Source organism: Procambarus clarkii, chromosome 43 (assembly GCF_040958095.1).
Source record: "Procambarus clarkii isolate CNS0578487 chromosome 43, FALCON_Pclarkii_2.0, whole genome shotgun sequence".
NCBI classification, from domain to species: Eukaryota; Metazoa; Arthropoda; class Malacostraca; order Decapoda; family Cambaridae; genus Procambarus; species Procambarus clarkii.
Genome location: NC_091192.1, coordinates 5786769 through 5809187, shown reverse-complemented (window position 1 = coordinate 5809187; position 22419 = coordinate 5786769). Strand labels below are relative to the sequence as shown.

General features: G+C 44.3%; 1 protein-coding gene across 8 annotated transcripts in view; it reads left to right on the top strand.

Annotated features, from left to right (window-relative positions):
- Nucleotides 1–22419, top strand: part of LOC123756005 (rho GTPase-activating protein 45) — a 975988-nt gene that overhangs the window by 867188 nt on the left and 86381 nt on the right. For all 8 annotated transcript variants that reach the window (XR_011221956.1, XM_069300005.1, XM_069300006.1 and 5 more), the window contains 6 exons: nt 3337–3429; nt 4804–4998; nt 6186–6390; nt 7537–7698; nt 10149–10279; nt 12164–12352. Coding sequence is in view for 7 of the 8 variants with exons in the window: in XM_069300005.1 (XP_069156106.1) it covers nt 3337–3429; nt 4804–4998; nt 6186–6390; nt 7537–7698; nt 10149–10279; nt 12164–12352 (975 nt within the window). In the remaining variant the exon portion in view is untranslated. The remainder of the gene's footprint in view (nt 1–3336; nt 3430–4803; nt 4999–6185; nt 6391–7536; nt 7699–10148; nt 10280–12163; nt 12353–22419) is intronic.

Sequence of the window (22419 nt, the reverse complement as noted above, 5' to 3'; positions counted from 1 at the left end):
AACAGTACTGTTGTTGCTCTACATTACCTTACCTGAAGCCGCCCCATAAACGAATATTGTATTAACCCATTATTAGTTTCCATTCGGATCCAATTACACTTGATAATAAGTTACCATTGTGTTATTGACTGGAGGAAGCTGGTGCCACCTTTGTGCCTGAGGCTCAAGATGGCTGTAAACTTGTGCTTCATAAAAGGTTTACACACCCTCACCTAAGGTGCAAGATACGGCTTAGCGCTGTAAACCTCTTGGCTGCCACTGTAGTGGCAGGCTTACCATGTGCCTCTACATCACTGAGGAGTCGCAGTTCATGTTGGGTATCTGGGGCTTTAACTCATATATTGAAATTATTTGATTATTATGATTGACATAAATCGAAGGACCACCCACTTGAGAAAAGAGGGAAAACAAACAAAAGTGATTATTTGATTGACACTATAGAACCAGTGCCTATGTACGATAATTAACTTAACAAATCACTTGAAAATAATGAATAGACAGTATTATTAATTAATTAAAGTCAAAGCCTCAAATATCAACATGGGGGGGGGGGTATTTCTAGAAGTTCATATATATCTAGGAACCAGTGTGGTTCGTCACTAGTTCATTGTTGAGTTAGTAACATAGCAAATCTAAACTAATATAGATTCAAAGATATGATATCTCAAATAAAGAACATATTAAAAGGTTATGCAATATTGAGCAATAATAAGAGCAAAACACATTAAACACTAAGCCATAAATTCTGGTATTAAACTATTCACTGTAAAATTCCTATATGTGAATTTATATAGAAACTATTAATAATCTTAGCTAAAGTTATACGAAAGAGGGTGTCTTAGCTGTAAGACGACTTCTGTAATTTCGTTTCGTTACTCGTCCTCGTGACCACATGATCCCAATAAGGAAAGAACCCGTGGAAATTATCGTGAGTGATGAGAGACAACTTGTTAACTCCTCGTTTACACGCTGCAATCAGGGAAAATTAAGTAGCATTGTATTAGGCTATAAATTATTTCAAGTATTCATTGAAATTGAAATAAATGAAGAAAATCAACTAACGTTGTATTTTTGTTGATCTTGCTTCGTTACGACAGACTACCCACAAATATACAATCTAGGATGATGCATCAAACGAGAATGGTATACTTAACATGAGCGTATCAAATACTAAGGTCTGCCGAAACCGTGTCTGCCAGTCCCAGGCGTCCACTGCTGTGTACGCGTAATTACGGGCCGTGACTTCAATTGTTCATGCGTTATTAACTTGTAGGGCACTGTAGAACACGTGGGGAGATAATTGGTGACTATTGGTGGAGTTGTAACGTAATTAATGTTGGAAACTCTTCAGTCACACCACCTCCAAGCGTCTTCCCTTCCTGATCGCTAGTCGAACACATGAGGACTAATGGTGTCTCGCCGCTCGCGTCCCTCTCAACCCCCTCCTCGCATTCACAATAGAATTTAGTAATCACGGAGAACTCATTTCCATGTAATTATTGAAGTAATGCTCTAAAAGAATAGGGTTGCAATTGTAGGGAACTATATTGTTTATATTCTCGCTAGATAGTGTTGATTAAGCACCATTTCCTTATTAACGAGAAATGGAAAATATTTTCATGGCGTTCGTATGTAACAGATAAAACTGTTATTTAGTGATAACCTTAGTTAATAACTCTCAGTTAATGGATCATTAGGAGTTATATTATCAGTAACTAATTATTATACAGTATACTGATAAAAGTAGAGAACCATATTCAATCCTCTAACATATTGGTAATAATTGTGTCTAGATAGACATTATCTGACGCAATGCTGCCTCTCTATGTCGTGAGAATGTCAGTAATTCATGTGCAGATAAAGAAATATTAATTTATGTTAGTATTACAGTTAGTAAGGCTAATTGATATTGTGGTTAATATACAACAATAGTGTATTGTGATACAATAGAGATGTATCAGTGTTGGAAATTTCCAACAGTTCATCCCCAAGATGCCAACTTCATCCCTTAACAGTAGAGTTTGTCCAGTCACCAGTATGCCTGTCACAGGTTCACTGTCACCAGTATGCCTGTCACAGGTTCACTGTCACCAGTATGCCTGTCACAGGTTCACTGTCACCAGTATGCCTGTCACAGGTTCACTGTCACCAGTATGCCTGTCACAGGTTCACTGTCACCAGTATGCCTGTCACAGGTTCACTGTCACCAGTATGCCTGTCACACGTTCACAGTCACCAGTATGCCTGTCACAGGTTCACTGTCACCAGTATGCCTGTCACAGGTTCACTGTCACCAGTATGCCTGTAGCCTCGTTAAAAGTACCTTCACAGTCCAGCACATCACTACAGATGGTTATCGATTCATCCAGTAACTGATGATTCTGTCTCATTTCCTCCCTCTCAGTCTCCCTCCTCTTCTCTCTCTCTCTCTCTTACTCTCCCTCCTCTCCTCCCTCACCATAGTAATGTTGGTGGAGGACAAAATTGGCATTGAACCAAGTACTAATTGTAGGGACAGGCAGGCAGGTGGTGGCTGCTCTCTGACTAATTGCCCGGCTGGCCAATTACCCGCCCGCCAGCACTCACCACTTACTCAAATCTATTCCATCACTTCCTCTACTTCCCTCTTCCACAACCTCGCTCTCAACGCTTCCCTTTCCACAACCCTTTTCCTCCTTTCCACTTATCTCCTTCACTCCCATGTTTACCCTTGGGCTTTACCCAAGACAACCAGCTGGTTATTAACAACCCAGACAAAGAAACCTATGTTAATTATTTATTATTTTTATTATTGTTATTGAAATATTGTTTTGACTCGGGCGGTGGGATCCGGGTCACCAAGGTTCATATCCCGACTATCCCTTCACCCCAAGCACCGGTCCACCACTGGTGTTAGACTATCCCTTCACCCCAAGCACCGGTCCACCACTGGTCTTAGACTATCCCTTCACCCCAAGCACCGGTCCACCACTGGTCTTAGACTATCCCTTCACCCCAAGCACCGGTCCACCACTGGTCTTAGACTATCCCTTCACACCAAGCACCGGTCCACCACTGGCGGCTCCTGTCTTGACTCGATAACGTCACCCGTTATTCTGAGGAATAATAATAATAATAATATTTTATTTAGGAAAAGTACAAACATAGATGCAGTTACAAGCATTCAGATTATTTATAGACATACAATAATAATAATGTATTTACCTGGGCCTTACCTGGAAGAAGTTGTGAGAGCTCTTCTACTCCCCAAGCCTAATGACAATGTTCAGGTAATAGGAATATGATGAAGGTAGGAGACGTGACCTTGACGTGTAAGATTGTGTGTGTCCTCACCAGGAGCTGGTCAAGGCCAGGGAGATGGTGGCGCGCGCTGACAACACCGAAGGTCTCGACAAACTGGAAAGAAAACGAGACGAGGCGCTCCAGAAGGTGAGCAGCTCAAACTATTTTATTATTATTCTTTTAATGACACTTTTGGAGAAAAATTCTGGTATTTCAAGGCATAATCTTGTTTTATCCTTGACGTAGTGTTTAAGGCAACATTATTATATTGTAATCTTATGATTTTCTTGTATAAAACTTGTGTAATGTATTAGAAAATATATAATGTTGATAGTCTTATTACAGATGTATATCCACATGTTCACACAATGTTAATTGGCTGCTGGTTACGTCTCCAACTACTACCACACTACTACTACAACCAGCATTGCTACCATTATCTTTACTAGTACTACTAATATTCACAGTATTACTATTGCAAGAACCGTTACCTTCGTTACTACTACAACTACTAATCAATACTACTACTACTACGTCCACTAGTTAACTACTAGTGCTTCTGCTGTTATTTTTTAGTTCAACCACTCTTGCTACCGCTGATACGACTACCACCACCACCACCACGATTACAAGCACAACTAACCCGTCACTAGTAATATTGCTACCAATAATAATATTATTACCAATGGTATCACAACTACCACTAATACTACCATTACTGGTCTTGTAATACTACTGTTCATACTACTCCAACCACCACCACCCATTGATCTACCACAACTACTAGTACTACCACCATAACTTAATGCTGATATTACTAATCTTAATGTTAACACATTCATGCTGCTACTTCACTCAGTGCTACTAGTTAAACTACTATTACCCCAATACTACTAGTGTCCCAGATTATACTAGTACGACCAGTACTACTAGTGGCCCCGGTACTACTAGGGGCCCTGGTACTACTAGGGGGCCCCAGTACTACTAGGGGGCCCTGGTACTACTAGGGGGCCCCGGTACTACTAGGGGGCCCTGGTACTACTAGGGGGCCCTGGTACTACTAGGGGGCCCCGGTACTACTAGGGGGCCCTGGTACTACTAGGGGCCCCGGTACTACTAGGGGCCACCAGTACTACTAGGGGCCACCAGTACTACTAGGGGTCCCGGTACTACTAGGGGCCCCCAGTACTACTAGGGGCCCCGGTACTACTAGGGGCCCCCAGTACTACTAGGGGCCACCAGTACTACTAGGGGCCACCAGTACTACAAGGGGGCCCCAGTACTACTAGGGGTCCCGGTACTACTAGGGGCCACCAGTACTACAAGGGGGCCCCAGTACTACTAGGGGCCACCAGTACTACTAGGGGCCACCAGTACTACTAGGGGCCCCCAGTACTACTAGGGGCCACCAGTACTACTAGGGGCCACCAGTACTACAAGGGGGCCCCGGTACTACTAGGGGGCCCCGGTACTACTAGGGGCCCCGGTACTACAAGTATGCGTGTACTCCGGCCACGACAGGCGCGGGAGGCGGAGGCGTGGTACAGGGCGTGTGTGAGCGAGGCCAACGAGCGCCACGGGTCGCTGCTGAGGGTGAAGAGGGACGTGCTGGTGCAGGCGCGGGAGCTGATCCTCCAGTGTGACCAGACCATGAAGGCCGTCACTGTCGGCTACTTCCAGCTCCAGCACACTGTGGCGGCCCCCGCCCCCGTCCAGGTGGGTACTGCTGCCCCTGTCCCTGTCCAGGTGGGTACTGCTGCCCTTGTCCCTGTCCAGTGAACTACAGCTCCCAGTAGGTTGTAGAGTCACTCAGAGGTAAGGTATAGGAGTAAAACGGAGTTCTCTGTAATCAAATACAAAATGTTAGTTTACTATAATGACTACATCCTTGTGAGGGCTGTGGTGAGGAGGGCTGCCAGCTGGCCTGGTGCCCGCTGAGGGCTGGGGGGGGGGGCAGCTCAGTTTCCCATTGTAATGTCATTGTTCACTGTTATTGCTTATCTTTATGGGAATGGTTGAACTGGAAACAATGCTCACTCTGGCTTAATGATTGTTATCATACACCTTATTGGAAGTTCTCACTGGACGCATGTGTGTGTTGGCTAATTATTCCAGTAATTGATAAACAGTGTGTGTGTGTGTGTGTGTGTGTGTGTGTGTGTGTGTGTGTGTGTGTGTGTGTGTGTGTGTGTGTGTGTGTGTGTGTACTCACCTATTTGTGCTTGCGGGGGTTGAGCTCTGGCTCTTTGGTCCCGCCTCTCAACTGTCAATCAACTGGAGTACAGGTTCCTGAGCCTATTGGGCTCTATCATATCTCCACTTGAACCTGTGTATGGAGTCAGCCTCCACCACAACACTTCCTAATGCATTCCATTTGTCAACCACTCTGACACTAAAAAAGTTCTTTCTAATATCTCTGTGGCTCATTTGGGCACTCAGTTTCCACCTGTTCCCTTGTGCGTGTGCCCCTTGTGTTAAATAGCCTGTCTTTATCTAACCTATCAATTCCCTTCAGAATCTTAAATGTGGTGATCATGTCCCCCCTAACTCTTCTGTCTTCCAGCAAAGTGAGGTTTAATTCCCGTAGTCTCTCCTCGTAGCTCATACCTCTCAGCTCGGATACTAGTCTGGTGGCAAACCTTTGAACCTTTTCCAGTTTAGTCTTATGCTTGACTAGATATGGACTCCATGGTGGAGCCGCATACTCCAGGATTGGCCTGACATATGTGGTATACAAGCTGCTCTATGATTCCTTACATACGTTTATAAAGTTTCTGCGCGCGCGTGTGTGTGTGTGTGTGTTCGTGTCCCCCCCCCCCCCCACACACACACACACACACACACACACACACACATACATACACCACCAGTTCCAAGTGCTGACCATCCTGGTGGCCCCACAGCTGCAGACACTGTGTGAGAGCTCCCGGCTCTACGAGCCCGGCTCCCAGTACATGGAGTTCGTGAAGAGACTGGGCCCGTCGGTGAGCGTGGAGCAGCCCGAGACGCCCTTCACCTTCCAGCCCTACACCCCCGGCGCCCAGGACCTCCCTGGCAATAACGACCCCACTGCCAATGGTTCCGTGGCCTCCGCTGACGACCTGCCAGGTGGGCACGACTCTCACACCTGTGTTGGAGTTATTGAAATAAGTTGGAACAGTTTGCTTTACATGTGAAATTGATGAGTTATCATGTTAATAACTGAACCAGATATTCATGTGTTGTGCTGGTTATTTGGTTGTGTGTACACAGTCTTTGCTCTCTCTCTCTCTCTCTCTCTCTCTCTCTCTCTCTCTCTCTCTCTCTCTCTCTCTCTCTCTCTCTCTCTCTCTCTCTCTCTCTCTCTCTCTCTCTCTCTCTCTCTCTCTCTCTCTCTCTCTCTCTCTCTCTCTCTCTCTCTCTCTCTCTCTCTCTCTCTCTCTCTCTCTCTCTCTCTCTCTCTCTCTCTCTCTCTCTCTCTCTCTCTCTCTCTCTCTCTCTCTCTCTCTCTCTCTCTCTCTCTCTCTCTCTCTCTCTCTCTCTCTCTCTCTCTCTCTCTCTCTCTCTCTCTCTCTCTCTCTCTCTCTCTCTCTCTCTCTCTCTCTCTCTCTCTCTCTCTCTCTCTCTCTCTCTCTCTCTCTCTCTCTCTCTCTCTCTCTCTCTCTCTCTCTCTCTCTCTCTCTCTCTCTCTCTCTCTCTCTCTCTCTCTCTCTCTCTCTCTCTCTCTCTCTCTCTCTCTCTCTCTCTCTCTCTCTCTCTCTCTCTCTCTCTCTCTCTCTCTCTCTCTCTCTCTCTCTCTCTCTCTCTCTCTCTCTCTCTCTCTCTCTCTCTCTCTCTCTCTCTCTCTCTCTCTCTCTCTCTCTCTCTCTCTCTCTCTCTCTCTCTCTCTCTCTCTCTCTCTCTCTCTCTCTCTCTCTCTCTCTCTCTCTCTCTCTCTCTCTCTCTCTCTCTCTCTCTCTCTCTCTCTCTCTCTCTCTCTCTCTCTCTCTCTCTCTCTCTCTCTCTCTCTCTCTCTCTCTCTCTCTCTCTCTCTCTCGCTCTCTCTCTCTCTCTCGCTCTCTCTCTCTCTCTCTCTCTCTCTCTCTCTCTCTCTCTCTCTCTCTCACCTTCACCAAGGAAGTTCACCTTCTTCACCAAGGTCGACCTTCCTCTTCACTCACCAAAGTCGACCTTCCTGTCCACTGACTGACAGAACATACATATATTAGTCGCTAATTTAACCAATGTGTTCCCCCCATATTGTCTCCCTGGCGCGTGTCGGCGTCACCGTGTCAGTGGGTCGACTGGTGGGACAAGGCGGCAGCGACACCGACAGCGTCGGGTCGTCGCACTCGGCCAAGAGTGCCGACGCCTCGCCCACGCACTCTCCCCGACCCACCGCCAGGCGGACCCACACCGTCTCCTCCGGCGATGAACTGGAGACTGACCCAGACATTGGTGAGTGCAAAGCTTGCTACGGTGAGTGTAAAGCTTGCTATAGTGAGTGTAAAGCTTGCCACGGTGAGTGTAAAGCTTGCTATAGTGAGTGTAAAGCTTGCCACGGTGAGTGTAAAGCTTGCTACGGTGAGTGTAAAGCTTGCTACGGTGAGTGTAAAGCGTGCTGCGGTGAGTGTAAAGCTTGCTACGGTGAGTGTAAAGCTTGCTACGGTGAGTGTAAAGCTTGCTACGGTGAGTGTAAAGCTTGCTACGGTGAGTGTAAAGCTTGCTACGGTGAGTGTAAAGCTTGCCTATAGTGAGTGTAAAGCTTGCCACGGTGAGTGTAAAGCTTGCTATAGTGAGTGTAAAGCTTGCCACGGTGAGTGTAAAGCTTGCTACGGTGAGTGTAAAGCTTGCTACGGTGAGTGTAAAGCTTGCTGCGGTGAGTGTAAAGCTTGCTACGGTGAGTGTAAAGCTTGCTACGGTGAGTGTAAAGCTTGCTACGGTGAGTGTAAAGCTTGCTACGGTGAGTGTAAAGCTTGCTATAGTGAGTGTAAAGCTTGCCACGGTGAGTGTAAAGCTTGCTATAGTGAGTGTAAAGCTTGCCATGGTGAGTGTAAAGCTTGCTACGGTGAGTGTAAAGCTTGCTACGGTGAGTGTAAAGCTTGCTACGGTGAGTGTAAAGCTTGCTACGGTGAGTGTAAAGCTTGCTATAGTGAGTGTAAAGCTTGCCACGGTGAGTGTAAAGCTTGCTATAGTGAGTGTAAAGCTTGCCACGGTGAGTGTAAAGCTTGCTACGGTGAGTGTAAAGCTTGCTACGGTGAGTGTAAAGCTTGCCACGGTGAGTGTAAAGCTTGCTATAGTGAGTGTAAAGCTTGCCACGGTGAGTGTAAAGCTTGCTACGGTGAGTGTAAAGCTTGCTACGGTGAGTGTAAAGCTTGCTACGGTGAGTGTAAAGCTTGCTACGGTGAGTGTAAAGCTTGCTACGGTGAGTGTAAAGCTTGCTACGGTGAGTGTAAAGCTTGCTACGGTGAGTGTAAAGCTTGCTACATGTTTCAAAGTGTTTTACCCATGAACACATGGGTAAAACACCTAGAGAATCTGGCGGGGATGTAAGGTAGTGAATATAGTGAATATTGTGAATATAGTGAATATAGAATAAGAATAGTAAGAGAAGAAAATGAGAACGAGGCAAGTGCTTGTGAGGGATTAAGAGGAGATAGCAAAGTTAAGAATGTTTGGAGATTACAGAAGGAGGAGGATTAAGACATTAACTAGAGCAGGGAACAGTGAGGAGAACTGCTGCAGGCTTGTGAAGGTGGGGAAGGGAGGGGGTTGAGGGCCTAGGTGGACACGTGAACACTTGGGCAGGATATCTTAGGGAATGTGAACACAAGGCAGGATATCTTAGGGAATGTGAACACATGGGCAGGATATCTTAGGGAATGTGAACACATGGGCAGGATATCTTAGGGAATGTGAACACTTGGGCAGGATATCTTAGGGAATGTGAACACTTGGGCAGGATATCTTAGGGAATGTGAACACTTGGGCAGGATATCTTAGGGAATGTGAACACTTGGGCAGGATATCTTAGGGAATGTGAACACTTGGGCAGGATATCTTAGGGAATGTGAACACTTGGGCAGGATATCTTAGGGAATAAATTGAGGACAAACAAGGAAGAGTGAACATCTTGTGAGATACACCATGTATGTGTACATGTGTGTGTGTGTGTGTACATGTGTGTGTGTGTGTGTACATGTGTGTGTGTCTGTATGTGTACATGTGTGTGTGTGTGTGTGTGTGTGTGTGTGTGTGTGTGTGTGTGTGTGTGTGTGTGTGTGTGTGTGTGTGTGTGTGTGTGTGTTGGTAATGGACCCACACACCTGTAAGAGAGGCAGTGTAGGGCGAGTCTGAGGTGAAGGAGTGAACACTGACCATCAAGTATTGCAGAGATGTGCGGCTTGCAAGTGCAAGAATGCAATAATTACAAATGCTAGAGAATAACCTGGTTCAGTTATATTAGTTGTTACAAGTGATGCGTTGTCATAAAGGCATTAATATGCCATCCGTCTCTGGCATAACATATACTAACTGTTACATTATTTAAAAGGTTAATTGGGGTAAACATTTACCAATTAATGAAAAAGGGTTAACATATATTAATTGAGCGATTGATATACTTTATATAAGTGCACTTAATGTATTATTATTATTACTTAATGAAGAAGGGATATTTTTTTTATTCTGGAATATTCCATAATATTTATTGAAGAATATGGTGTGTTAGAAACAGTACAGATATAATATTAAATATTTACAATAAGAGCAACAGATAGACAGGATGAGTGAGAGTAACAAAATATATATAACATTAAATACTTGGACTACTAAGTGTTATGGGAGGAGGAGGAGGAGGAGGGAGCACAAGTGGGGTGTTAACTGTGTCCTGCCACTGTCTCCCTCAGTGGAACCCACGTACAGGCGCCAGGTGATGAGCAAGGCCGCCGTCACCCACACCTTCAGGAAGCTCAAGACCCCCTCCAGGTGTCGCGAGTGTGACTCCTACGTCTACTTCCATGGCTACGAGTGTGCTGAGGTAGGCTCCTGGTGGCTACGAGTGTGCTGAGGTAGGCTCCTGGTGGCTACGTGTGCTGAGGTAGGCTGCTGGTGGCTACGTGTGCTGAGGTAGGCTCCTGGTGGCTACGAGTGTGCTGAGGTAGGGTCTTGGTGACTACGAGTGTGCTGAGGTAGGCTCCTGGTGGCTACGAGTGTGCTGAGGTAGGGTCTTGGTGACTACCAGTGTGCTGAGGTAGGCTCCTGGTGGCTACGAGTGTGCTGAGGTAGGGTCTTGGTGACTACTAGTGTGCTGAGGTAGGCTCCTGGTGGCTACTAGTGTGCTGAGGTAGGCTCCTGGTGGCTACGAGTGTGCTGAGGTAGGGTCTTGGTGACTACGAGTGTGCTGAGGTAGGCTCCTGGTGGCTACGAGTGTGCTGAGGTAGGCTTCTGGTGGCTACGAGTGTGCTGAGGTAGGCTCCTGGTGGCTACGAGTGTGCTGAGGTAGGCTCATAGTGGCTACGAGTGTGCTGAGGTAGGCTCCTGGTGGCTACGAGTGTGCTGAGGTAGGCTCCTGGTGGCTACGAGTGTGCTGAGGTAGGGTCCTGGTGGCTACGAGTGTGCTGAGGTAGGCTCCTGGTGGCTACGAGTGTGCTGAGGTAGGCTCCTGGTGGCTACGAGTGTGCTGAGGTAGGCTCCTGGTGGCTACGAGTGTGCTGAGGTAGGGTCCTAGTGGCTACGAGTGTGCTGAGGTAGGCTCCTGGTGGCCACGAGTGTGCTGAGGTAGGCTCCTGGTGGCCACGAGTGTGCTGAGGTAGGCTCCTGGTGGCTACGAGTGTGCTGAGGTAGGCTCCTGGTGGCTACGAGTGTGCTGAGGTAGGGTCCTAGTGGCTACGAGTGTGCTGAGGTAGGCTCCTGGTGGCTACGAGTGTGCTGAGGTAGGCTCCTGGTGGCTACGAGTGTGCTGAGGTAGGGTCCTGGTGGCTACGAGTGTGCTGAGGTAGGCTCCTGGTGGCTACGAGTGTGCTGAGGTAGGGTCCTGGTGGCTACGAGTGTGCTGAGGTAGGCTCCTGGTGGCTACGAGTGTGCTGAGGTAGGCTCCTGGTGGCCACGAGTGTGCTGAGGTAGGCTCCTGGTGGCTACGAGTGTGCTGAGGTAGGCTCCTGGTGGCTACGAGTGTGCTGAGGTAGGGTCCTGGTGGCTACGAGTGTGCTGAGGTAGGCTCCTGGTGGCTACGAGTGTGCTGAGGACGGCTCCTGGTGGCCACGAGTGTGCTGAGGTAGGGTCTTGGTGACTACGAGTGTGCTGAGGTAGGCTCCTGGTGGCCACGAGTGTGCTGAGGTAGGCTCCTGGTGGCTACGAGTGTGCTGAGGTAGGCTCCTGGTAGTTACTGGATCAGCCAGGCTGTGGTGACTGTGTTTAGGTTATAACAGTATGCGTCTAATATGATGAGTCACATGAGTGGTTGACTCTAACATGTGCCTGGTGTTACCTTATTCAATGTTTGGTTGCTAGTGTTTAGCATTGATGTTCAGTTGTGGCGTCATCAGTGACGTCACCTTCATTATCCCGCCACTGTCATCATGACTGTCATGACCTTCATTATCCTGCCACTGTCATCATCACTGACGTCACCGTCATTATCCAGCCACTGACGTCACTTTCATTATCCTCCCACTGTCATCATCATTGACGTCACCGTCATTATCCAGCCATTGACATCACCTTCATTATTCTGCCACTGTCATCATGACCATACCACCACCCTTACTTTCACACCCACCACCACCCCCCACAACCAGTGCCAACCACCTCCACAACAACCCCTGCCACCCCCCCCCCCCAACCAGTGCCACCCCCCCCCCACCACAACAACCCCTGCCACCCCCACCACCACCCCACTAAGAGCCGTGCACTTCCCCACCAGTGCGGGCTGGGGTGCCACAAGAAGTGCCTGGAGACGCTGGCCATACAGTGCGGGCACAAGCGGCTCCCCCGCAAGATGACCACCTTCGGGGTGGACCTGGCCCAGCACCTGAGCGAGACCAACACCTCCGTCCCCCACCTGGTGGTCAAGTGTGTGGCCGAGATCGACGCCAGGGGCACCAAGATCAAGGTGGGTGCTGCATGGGGCATGGGTCATGGGGTCCTTCACGGGTCATGGGGAGGGTCCTTCATGGGTCATGGGGTCCTTCACGGGTCATGGGGAGGGTCCTTCATGGAGCATGGGGTCCTTCACTGGTCATGGGGTCCTTCACTGGTCATGGGGAGGGTCCTTCATGGGGCATGGGGAGGGTCCTTCACGGGTCATGGGGAGGGTCCTTCATGGGTCATGGGGAGGGTCTTTCACGGGTCATGGGGGAGGGTCCTTCACGGGTCATGGGGGAGGGTCCTTCACGGGTCGTGGGGAGGGTCCTTCACGGGTCATGGGGAGGGTCCTTCATGGGTCATGGGAAGTGGTAACGTCTCAGTACACATGCGCTACCAGTATATATATATGTATATATATATATATATATATATATATATATATATATATATATATATATATATATATATATATATATATATATATATATATCAAGCATGTCGTATATCATTAAACTGCATCAGTCCTCATCAAAATGATGACACTTAATTGGCATAATTCAGTAGCATAATTAAGTATACGTAATTATAAATATATATGTCGTACCTAGTAGCCAGAACGCACTTCTCAGCCTACTATGCACAGCCCGATTTGCCTAATAAGCCAAGTTTTCCTGAATTAATATATTTTCTCAAATTTTTTTCTTATGAAATGATAAAGCTACCCATTTCATTATGTATGAGGTCAATTTTTTTTTATTGGAGTTAAAATTAAAGTAGATATATGACCGAACCTAACCAACCCTACCTAACCTATCCTAACCCATCTTTATAGGTTAGGTTAGGTTAGATAGCCGAAAAAGTTAGGTTAGGTTAGGTTAGGTAGTCGAAAAAACATTAATTCATGAAAACTTGGCTTATTAGGCAAATCGGGCCTTGCATAGAAGGCTGAGAAGTGCGTTTTACCTACTAGGTATGACATATATATATATGTATATATATATATATATATATATATATATATATATATATATATATATATATATATATATATATATATATATGCGAACAAGCCTGAATGGTCCCCCAGGACTAAATGCAACTGAAAAATCACACCTCAGAAGTGGCTCGAACCCATAATGCCAGGAGCAATGCAACTGGTATGTACAGGATGCCTTAATGCGCGTGACCATCACGACCGGACATATTGGTTCAAATAGCTTCGGCTATCACTTCCTTATGTCTGGTCGTGATGGTCAAGCGGATTAAGGCGCCCTGTACATACCAGTTGCGTTGCTCCTGGCAGTATGGGTTCGAGTCACTTCTGGGGTGTAAGTTTTCAGTTATATATATATATATATATATATATATATATATATATATATATATATATATATATATATATATATATATATATATATATGTCGTACCTAATAGCCAGAACGCACTTCTCAGCCTACTATTCAAGGCTCGATTTGCCTAATAAGCCAAGTTTTCATGAATTAATGTTTTTTCGTCTACCTAACCTACCTAACCTAACCTAACCTAGCTTTTTTTGGCTACCTAACCTAACCTTACCTATAAATATAGGTTAGGTTAGGTTAGGTAGGGTTGGTTAGGTTCGGTCATATATCTACGTTAATTTTAACTCCAATAAAAAAAAATTGACCTCATACATAGAGAAAAGGGTTGCTTTATCATTTCATAAGAAAAAAATTATAATAAATATATTAATTCAGGAAAACTTGGCTTATTAGGCAAATCGGGCCTTGAATAGTAGGCTGAGAAGTGAGTTCTGGCTACTAGGTACGACATATATATATATATATATATATATATATATATATATATATATATATATATATATATATATATATATATATATATATATATATATATATATATATATATATATATATATATATATATATATATATATGTATGTATACAGTATATGTATAGGTTTCCTTTCCCAGTAGTACCGTAGTCGGGTTCGTTCTCGACCCATAATCGAGAATTCTGGGTTTGAATCCCGGGCGGAGCTGAAATGGTTAGGCGCGTTTGCTATCACCTAATGCACCTTTCCACCTAGCATTGAATAGGTACCTGGGAGTTAGTCAGCTTGTTGTGGAGTTTCAACCTGGGGAGGGTCAGTAATTCGACCCTGAGGGGGGGGGGTAACCTCGATATAAGTCTAATTATATGAATACACTATGCCTGCCTGTCCCCCGACACAATGAATTATTATTATGAATTATATTTCATATATAGACAATTGGACAAGAGCAGCCAGGGTCTCAAACCCATAATCCCCCAACCAGTGTCTGCGGGGGATTACCTAATCCTTAAATAACTTATTCATATCTGCTGAAAATTCCTTTATCTCTCTCAAATTACTGAACAAATGTGAGTCACTCATGATGTGTTTACACACGACTCACAACTGATGTCCGAACACTTCCGGAGCAAGTGCTTCACTGACGAATTTTGTTCGAACTACAACGCTGTAAATGCTTCACCCACGTACTACGAATACCAACCCATCTTCGACTCGAGTCCATTATATCCAGCGGTCGACCCTACAGACGCATTCATAAATTTTAACATGCTGTTCATTCAAAACGGAAATATAAATAAATATTATAATATAATAGCATATTGTGCATATATAGGCATAGGTTAGGTTAGTTGTTTAGGTTCTGTTGGCGATTATTTGTATCTGTAGTACGCGGGGGAACCGCAACGCATTTACAGCGTTGCGGTTCGAACAAAATTAGTCAGTGAAGCACTTGTTTCAGAAGTGTTCGAACATCAGTTGTGAGTCGTGTGTAAACCGTTTTTTCATTCAAAAACAGCGGGTTTGGCGGGTGCATGAAATGGACTTTGGCCTATATTTGGATGATGGGCTGACTCATATGTGATGACTTCCGAACACTTCCGGAACAAGTGCTTCGCTCACGTCCTCTGTTCGGACCGCAATTCTATAAATGCTTCACCCACGCACTTCAAATAAAAATCATCACCACCAGAACCTTAACACCTAACCTAACCTACGCCTAACTATACATATCATTTGTATGTATAATAATATTAATTTATATGAGAACAAATCAATTTTTAATACATAGTATGTTAAAATTAATGAATGCGTCTGGGGAGGAGGTCGCTGCTTTAACCAACTTAGTGTGAGGACGAGTTGGGTAAAATACAACGTCATTCGTTTTTTTGTATTAATACATTAGGTACATGTGCAGCTGCCCTAGACTATATGAAGGGGAGTACAGTGTGTCAAAAAGCTAGCTACGTGGTGCTAAAAATCCCCATCACACAGGATGGTTAGTCATACAGAGGCATGTGATAGGCAGTCTGCACTGGCAGACTCTGGGTGCATTATGAGGATATCATCAACACAAGAGTGAATAAGGCAGCAGTGATACTAAAAGTCCACCACTCGCAGGATGGTTAGTCATACAGGGCCATATGTTCAGTAGCCTGCACTGGCAGAATCTGGGTGCATTATGAGGATATCTTCAAGAACACGAGCCTGAATAAAGTAAATGCAGAGCTCCAGGTACCTTATGCCAACGGGTCTGAAAGGTTTAATAACTGTGCATTCGGTAATGAAGTGTGGGGGATCATGCCTCAGTTCCTGTTCACAGAGTTTGCACCTGGAGTGCTCAGGATTGGGAGATCCGTTACCTGCTACAGGTAACGATAACCCAACCTGATCCTTGCAACCACTGTGTCGTACAGTCTAGTGGACGTTTTGTGCTGCCCATAGATGTAGGTTTCAGATTTGAACAAATCATAGCATTTTATACTAGTACTTTCAGGTCGTTGGGAGTCAGTAAGTTCTTTCCTATCAGATCTGAGTGTTTGGATCAATACAGTTTTGACAGCAGAGATGGGGATACCTAGATCTAATTCAACTTCAAACTTGTTACACGCTAATTTGGCTGCAATGTCTGTCTCATTATGATGGGTTATATTTATGTGTGAAGGTATCCATACAAAGGAGATTCGAGACCCTTTACTCTGTGCATCAATTAGGTCATTTATAATTGGGAGTATGAGGTTCTTGCTGTCGATCTTCCAAGAGAAGTTTTCGATTGCTTGAAGAGCAGACTTTGAATCACAAAATATTATTCCTCCTCCAATGTTTTTTAATTTACTGGTAGCTAGTTGTAATGCTGCTAGTTCTGCTTGTGTGGAGGTCAGCCAGTTGTTTAACCTGACACTGACAGACTTTGTGCAAATATTATTTCCTATAAAACCTACATGCTGCTGCAGTCCGTCCAGTAGAGGATTGGACTGAGCCGTCGGTGTAGACACAGTGCTCGTGAGATCTTAAACTCTCGATGGAGGAGGCAATTGTTTCAAGAGTGACAGCTTTGAGAAGAGCAAGATTCTCATTATCTTTCTTGGTGACAGGTGTTTATGATACTTGAATGGTGGGGTACAGATAAAGAGGAATATCAGAGACAAGTAGATTGCACTTAAAAGGAATGTTAAGTTTAATGAGATTGTAAGCATTGTTGCTCAGCCAATTATCATAAAAGGAGTGAGTTGGTATGTCGGCACCAGCCAAAAGGGTATTAACAGCACTAAATAATTTGTCTCAGAGCAATGCAGGAGATGTAGGGTCTCTCATGACTATAAGGCAAAAGGTGGTGTTGACTTGCATTATTCTCTCGAGTATGGTTGGAAGCTTCAGTTCTTCCCGCATGTTAATGATTCTTGTGCATCTTGGAGCACCAAGAATTATCCTCATGGCCTCATTCTGTACTACTTCAAGTTTGTCCAACACAGAGGGGAAATTAATTAAGTGCAGAGCATTATAATCAACGAGAGATCTAACGAACATCATATAGAATAGTCTAGCATATTTAATATTGATACCAATATTCTTACCAGTAAGTGTTCTCAATGGTTTTAGTCTTTTTTTTAACCTACGGTGTAGATAATTTACAATGTCACTGTTAATACCAACTCCAAAGGTATTTATGCTGCCTACACGTTTCAATGTTCAGGTTGTTGACCTTGAAAGTTATAGGGACATGAGTTTTCTCTAGGGTATGAAGAACTCTGGATTTAGTTATAGAGATAACAAGACCACATTCAATGCTTTTAGCAGCGAATGAATCAAGTAGAGCTTGCAGTCTAGTTTGGGAATTTGCAACAATGCATATATCATCGGCATAACAAATGACGGCTTCGTCAGGTAGTGTGGGAATATCAATTGTTAATTTATGCATCAGTACATTGAAGAGTGTAGGACTTAGCACTCCACCCTGGGGTGTACCCAAGTCAAAGGGTGCACAAAGTTTACTTTTAACCCCCTTGAAAAGGACTGAGGCGGTTCTGTTACTCAGGTAACCCCTGAGCCATGTCAACAGTCTTCCCATAACTGCAAAAGAGGCTAGCTGTTCTTGGATTATTTCTCTGTTTGCTGTATCAAAAGCAGTTTGGAGATCAATAAATGCCGCCTGAGAGTTTGGTCCCTCTCTGATAAAATATTCAGCAAAGCAAGTTTGTGTGCTTCTTCCAGGAAGGAAACCATACAGGTTAGGGGCAAGGTGGGGCTTGATTTGAAACATTAGTCTGTCGAGAATAATTCTCTCAAGAACTTTACACAGGCACGACGTCAGAGAAATGGGTCTAAATTTTTGTGAATTAGGCTTGGGTATGGGTATTATGAGTCCCTGTGCCCAGCGGTCAGGTAAGACACCCTGCCTTAGACTTTGATTAAACAATTCTAGCAAAGGGCTATTTGGCAGCTCAGCAAGTACTCTCATGGTGTTGTATGTGATGCCATCCTCTCCAGGAGAGGTAGCCTTACCTTTCTTGAGTGCATTTTTAATTTCAAAGGGGGGTTATGCCATAGTTATCATCAGGCCCTATTTCACTACAGGCAATTTCAATATTGAAATTACGATTTATTTTGGTACTAGCCAGATAGTTTTGCACATCTAGGGGCAGGCTGCTTATACTAGCAGTGCTTGCATATTGCTGAAGCAGCATGTCGGCATAGTCTACAGGGAAATGGTGATCAAGTTGACGACTGCTAGGACGAGAAATTTCTTTTTTATTTTATTCCACATTTGGGATGAGGATATTGCATGATTGATGCCTTGAAAAAACTGTTCCCAGTGCTGGTTATACACATGTTTCTTTAGTTCTCTAAACTCTCGGCTGACTTTAAGAAATATGTTGAGGGTGTCAGCTGTTTTATATTGCTCAGCTAGGAATAGAACTCTGTCATGCAGGGGCTTAAGGCGTGAGTCAGTAAACCACCTCTGTCCCTTCTTCACTGTTTTGGGTCTTGTGGATTTTACAACATTGTCATAAAAAGCGGTTACTTCAGTGACCAGGTCCTCATATAATGCATTGACGGTAGTAAAGCAGTAAGTGTTATACCATTCAGAAATGCGGAATTTTAAGAGCATGTGTAAATTTTCAGGGATATTAATTTTTGTTTTCAAAGCTTAGGGGTTTGACATTATTGATAGTTTATGAACTGAATATGGCAAAGTGATCACTAATTCATGAACAATTGATCCCCCGACAGCATTATCAATGAGACCGTGACCAATGACATGATCAAGCCTGCCACCCATGAGGTGTGTGACGTTAGAGGAGTCAAAGTTGAATACGGACATGTTATTATCTCTTAAGTATTTTACAAAGACTCTGCCATTCCTGTTTGTTTTGGTGTCACCCAGGCTAGTGTGTCTAGCATTAAAATCACCCATTACAATGGTTTGAGAGCTGCTGGTGATTTTTAGAAGAGAAGCTTCCACCATTTGATCGCACCTTACATATACATTAACTAAGTTAAGAAACCCGGTCGCTGTAGCAATCTGAAACTGCTGATAATATGAGTCGTCACTTTTGTGGTTTTTAACATCTGTACACACTAGGTGTAGTGTTTTAATTTTTTTTATTAACACATTAGGTACATCTGCATTAGTGCAGCTACCCTAGACTATATGAAGTGGAGTACAGTGTGTCAAAAAAGCTAACTAGGTGATGCTAAAAAATCCCCATCACACAGGATGGTTAGTCATACAGAGGCATGTGATAAGCGGTCTGCACTGGCAGACTCCGGATGCATTTTGAGGATATCAAGAATACAAGATTGAATAAGGTAGCAGTGGTAATACAAGTCCCCATCTCGCAGGATGGTTAGTCAAACAGAGCATGTGTTTAATAGCCTGCACTTGCAAATTTTGGGTATACTGTGAGGATATCTTCAAAAATACGAGAGTGAATAAAGTAATTGCAAAGCTCCAGGTACCTCATGCCAACTGGTCTGAAAGGCCTAATAACTGGGCATTCAGTGATGTAGTGCGGGAGATCATGCCGTAGTTCCTGTTCACAGAGTTTGCAACTGGAGTGCTCAGGATTGGGAGACCCGTCACCTGCAGCCACCTACCACAGGTAACGGTAACCCAACCTGATCCTTGCAACCACTGTGTCGCACAGTCTAGTGGACGTTTTGTGCTGTCCATAGATGTAGGTTTCAGATCTAAACAAATCATAGCTTTTTTTACTAGTACTTTCAGGTCGTTGGGAGTCAGTAAGTTCTTTCCTATCAGATCTGAATGTTTGGACCAATACAGTTTTGACAGCAGAGATGGGGATACCTAGATCTAATTCAACTTCAAACTTGTTACACGCTAATTTGGCTGCAATGTCTGTCTCATTATGATGGGTTATACTTATGTGTGAAGATATCCATACAAAGGAGATTCGAGACCCTTTACTCTGTGCATCAATTAGGTCATTTATAATTGGGAGTATGAGGTTCTTGCTGTCGATCTTCTAAGAGAAGTTTTCGATTGCTTGAAGAGCAGACTCTGAATCACAAAATATTATTCCTCCTCCAATGTTTTTTAATGTACTGGTAGCTAGTTGTAATGCTGCTAGTTCTGCTTGTGTGGAGGTCAGCCAGTTGTTTAACCTGACACTGACAGTCTTTGTGCAAATATTATTTCCTATAAAACCTACATGCTGCTGCAGTCCGTCCAGTAGATGATTGGACTGAGCCGTTGGTGTAGACACAGTGCTCGTGAGATCTTAAACTCTCGATGGAGGAGGCAATTGTTTCAAGAGTGACAGCTTTGAGAAGAGCAAGATTCTCATTACCTTTCTTGGTGACAGGTGTTTATGATACTTGAATGGTGGGGTACAGATAAAGAGGAATATCAGAGACAAGTAGATTGCACTTAAAAGGAATGTTAAGTTTAATGAGATTGTAAGCATTGTTGCTCAGCCAATTATCATAAAAGGAGTGAGTTGGTATGTCGGCACCAGCCAAAAGGGTGTTAACAGCACTAAATAATATGTCTCAGAGCAATGCAGATGTAGGGTCTCTCATGACTTTAAGGCAAAAGGTGGTGTTGACTTGCATTATTCTCTCTAGTATGGTTGGAAGCTTCAGTTCTTCCCGCATGTTGATGATTCTTGTGCATCTTGGAGCACCAAGAATTATCCTCATGGCCTCATTCTGTACTACTTCAAGTTTGTCCAACACAGAGGAGGGGAAATTAATTAAGTGCAGAGCATTATAATCAACGAGAGATCTAACGAACATCATATAGAATAGTCTAGCATATTTAATATTGATACCAATATTCTTACCAGTAAGTGTTCTCAATGGTTTTAGTCTTTTTTTTTAACCTACGGTGTAGATAATTTACAATGTCACTGTTAATACCAACTCCAAAGGTATTTGTGCTGCCTACACGTTTCAATGTTCAGGTTGTTGACCTTGAAAGTTATAGGGACATGAGTTTTCTCTAGGGTATGAAGAACTCTGGATTTAGTTATAGAGATAACAAGACCACATTCAATGCTTTTAGTAGCGAATGAATCAAGTAGAGCTTGCAGTCTAGTTTGGGAATTTGCAACAATGCATATATCATCGGCATAACAAATGACGGCTTCGTCAGGTAGTGTGGGAATATCAATTGTTAATTTATGCATCAGTACATTGAAGAGTGTAGGACTTAGCACTCCACCCTGGGGTGTACCCAACTCAAAGGGTGCACAAAGTTTACTTTTGACCCCCTTGAAAAGGACTGAGGCGGTTCTGTTACTCAGGTAACCCCTGAGCCATGTCAACAGTCTTCCCATAACTGCAAAAGAGGCTAGCTGTTCTTGGATTATTTCTCTGTTTGCTGTATCAAAAGCAGTTTGGAGATCAATAAATGCCGCCTGAGAGTTTGGTCCCTCTCTGATAAAATACTCAGCAAAGCAAGTTTGTGTGCTTCTTCCAGGAAGGAAACCATACAGGTTAGGGGCAAGGTGAAGCTTGATTTGAAACATTAGTCTGTCGAGAATAATTCTCTCAAGAACTTTACACAGGCACGACGTCAGAGAAATGGGTCTAAATTTTTGTGAATTAGGCTTGGGTATGGGTATTATGAGTCCCTGTGCCCAGCGGTCAGGTAAGACACCCTGCCTTAGACTTTGATTAAACAATTCTAGCAAAGGGCTATTTGGCAGCTCAGCAAGTACTCTCATGGTGTTGTATGTGATGCCATCCTCTCCAGGAGAGGTAGCCTTACCTTTCTTGAGTGCATTTTTAATTTCAAAGGGGGGTTATGCCATAGTTATCATCAGGCCCTATTTCACTACAGGCAATTTCAATATTGAAATTACGATTTATTTTGGTACTAGCCAGATAGTTTTGCACATCTAGGGGCAGGCTGCTTATACTAGCAGTGCTTGCATATTGCTGAATCAGCATGTCGGCATAGTCTACAGGGAAATGGTGATCAAGTTGACGACTGCTAGAACGAGAAATTTCTTTTTTTTTTATTCCACATTTGGGATGAGGATATTGCATGATTGATGCCTTGCAAAAACTGTCCCCAGTGCTGGTTATACACATGTTTCTTTAGTTCTCTAAACTCTCGGCTGACTTTAAGAAATATGTTGAGGGTGTCAGCTGTTTTATATTGCTCAGCTAGGAATAGAACTCTGTCATGCAGGGGCATAAGGCCTGAGTCAGTAAACCACCTCTGTCCCTTCTTCACTGTTTTGGGTCTTGTGGATTTTACAACATTGTCATAAAAAGCGGTTACTTCA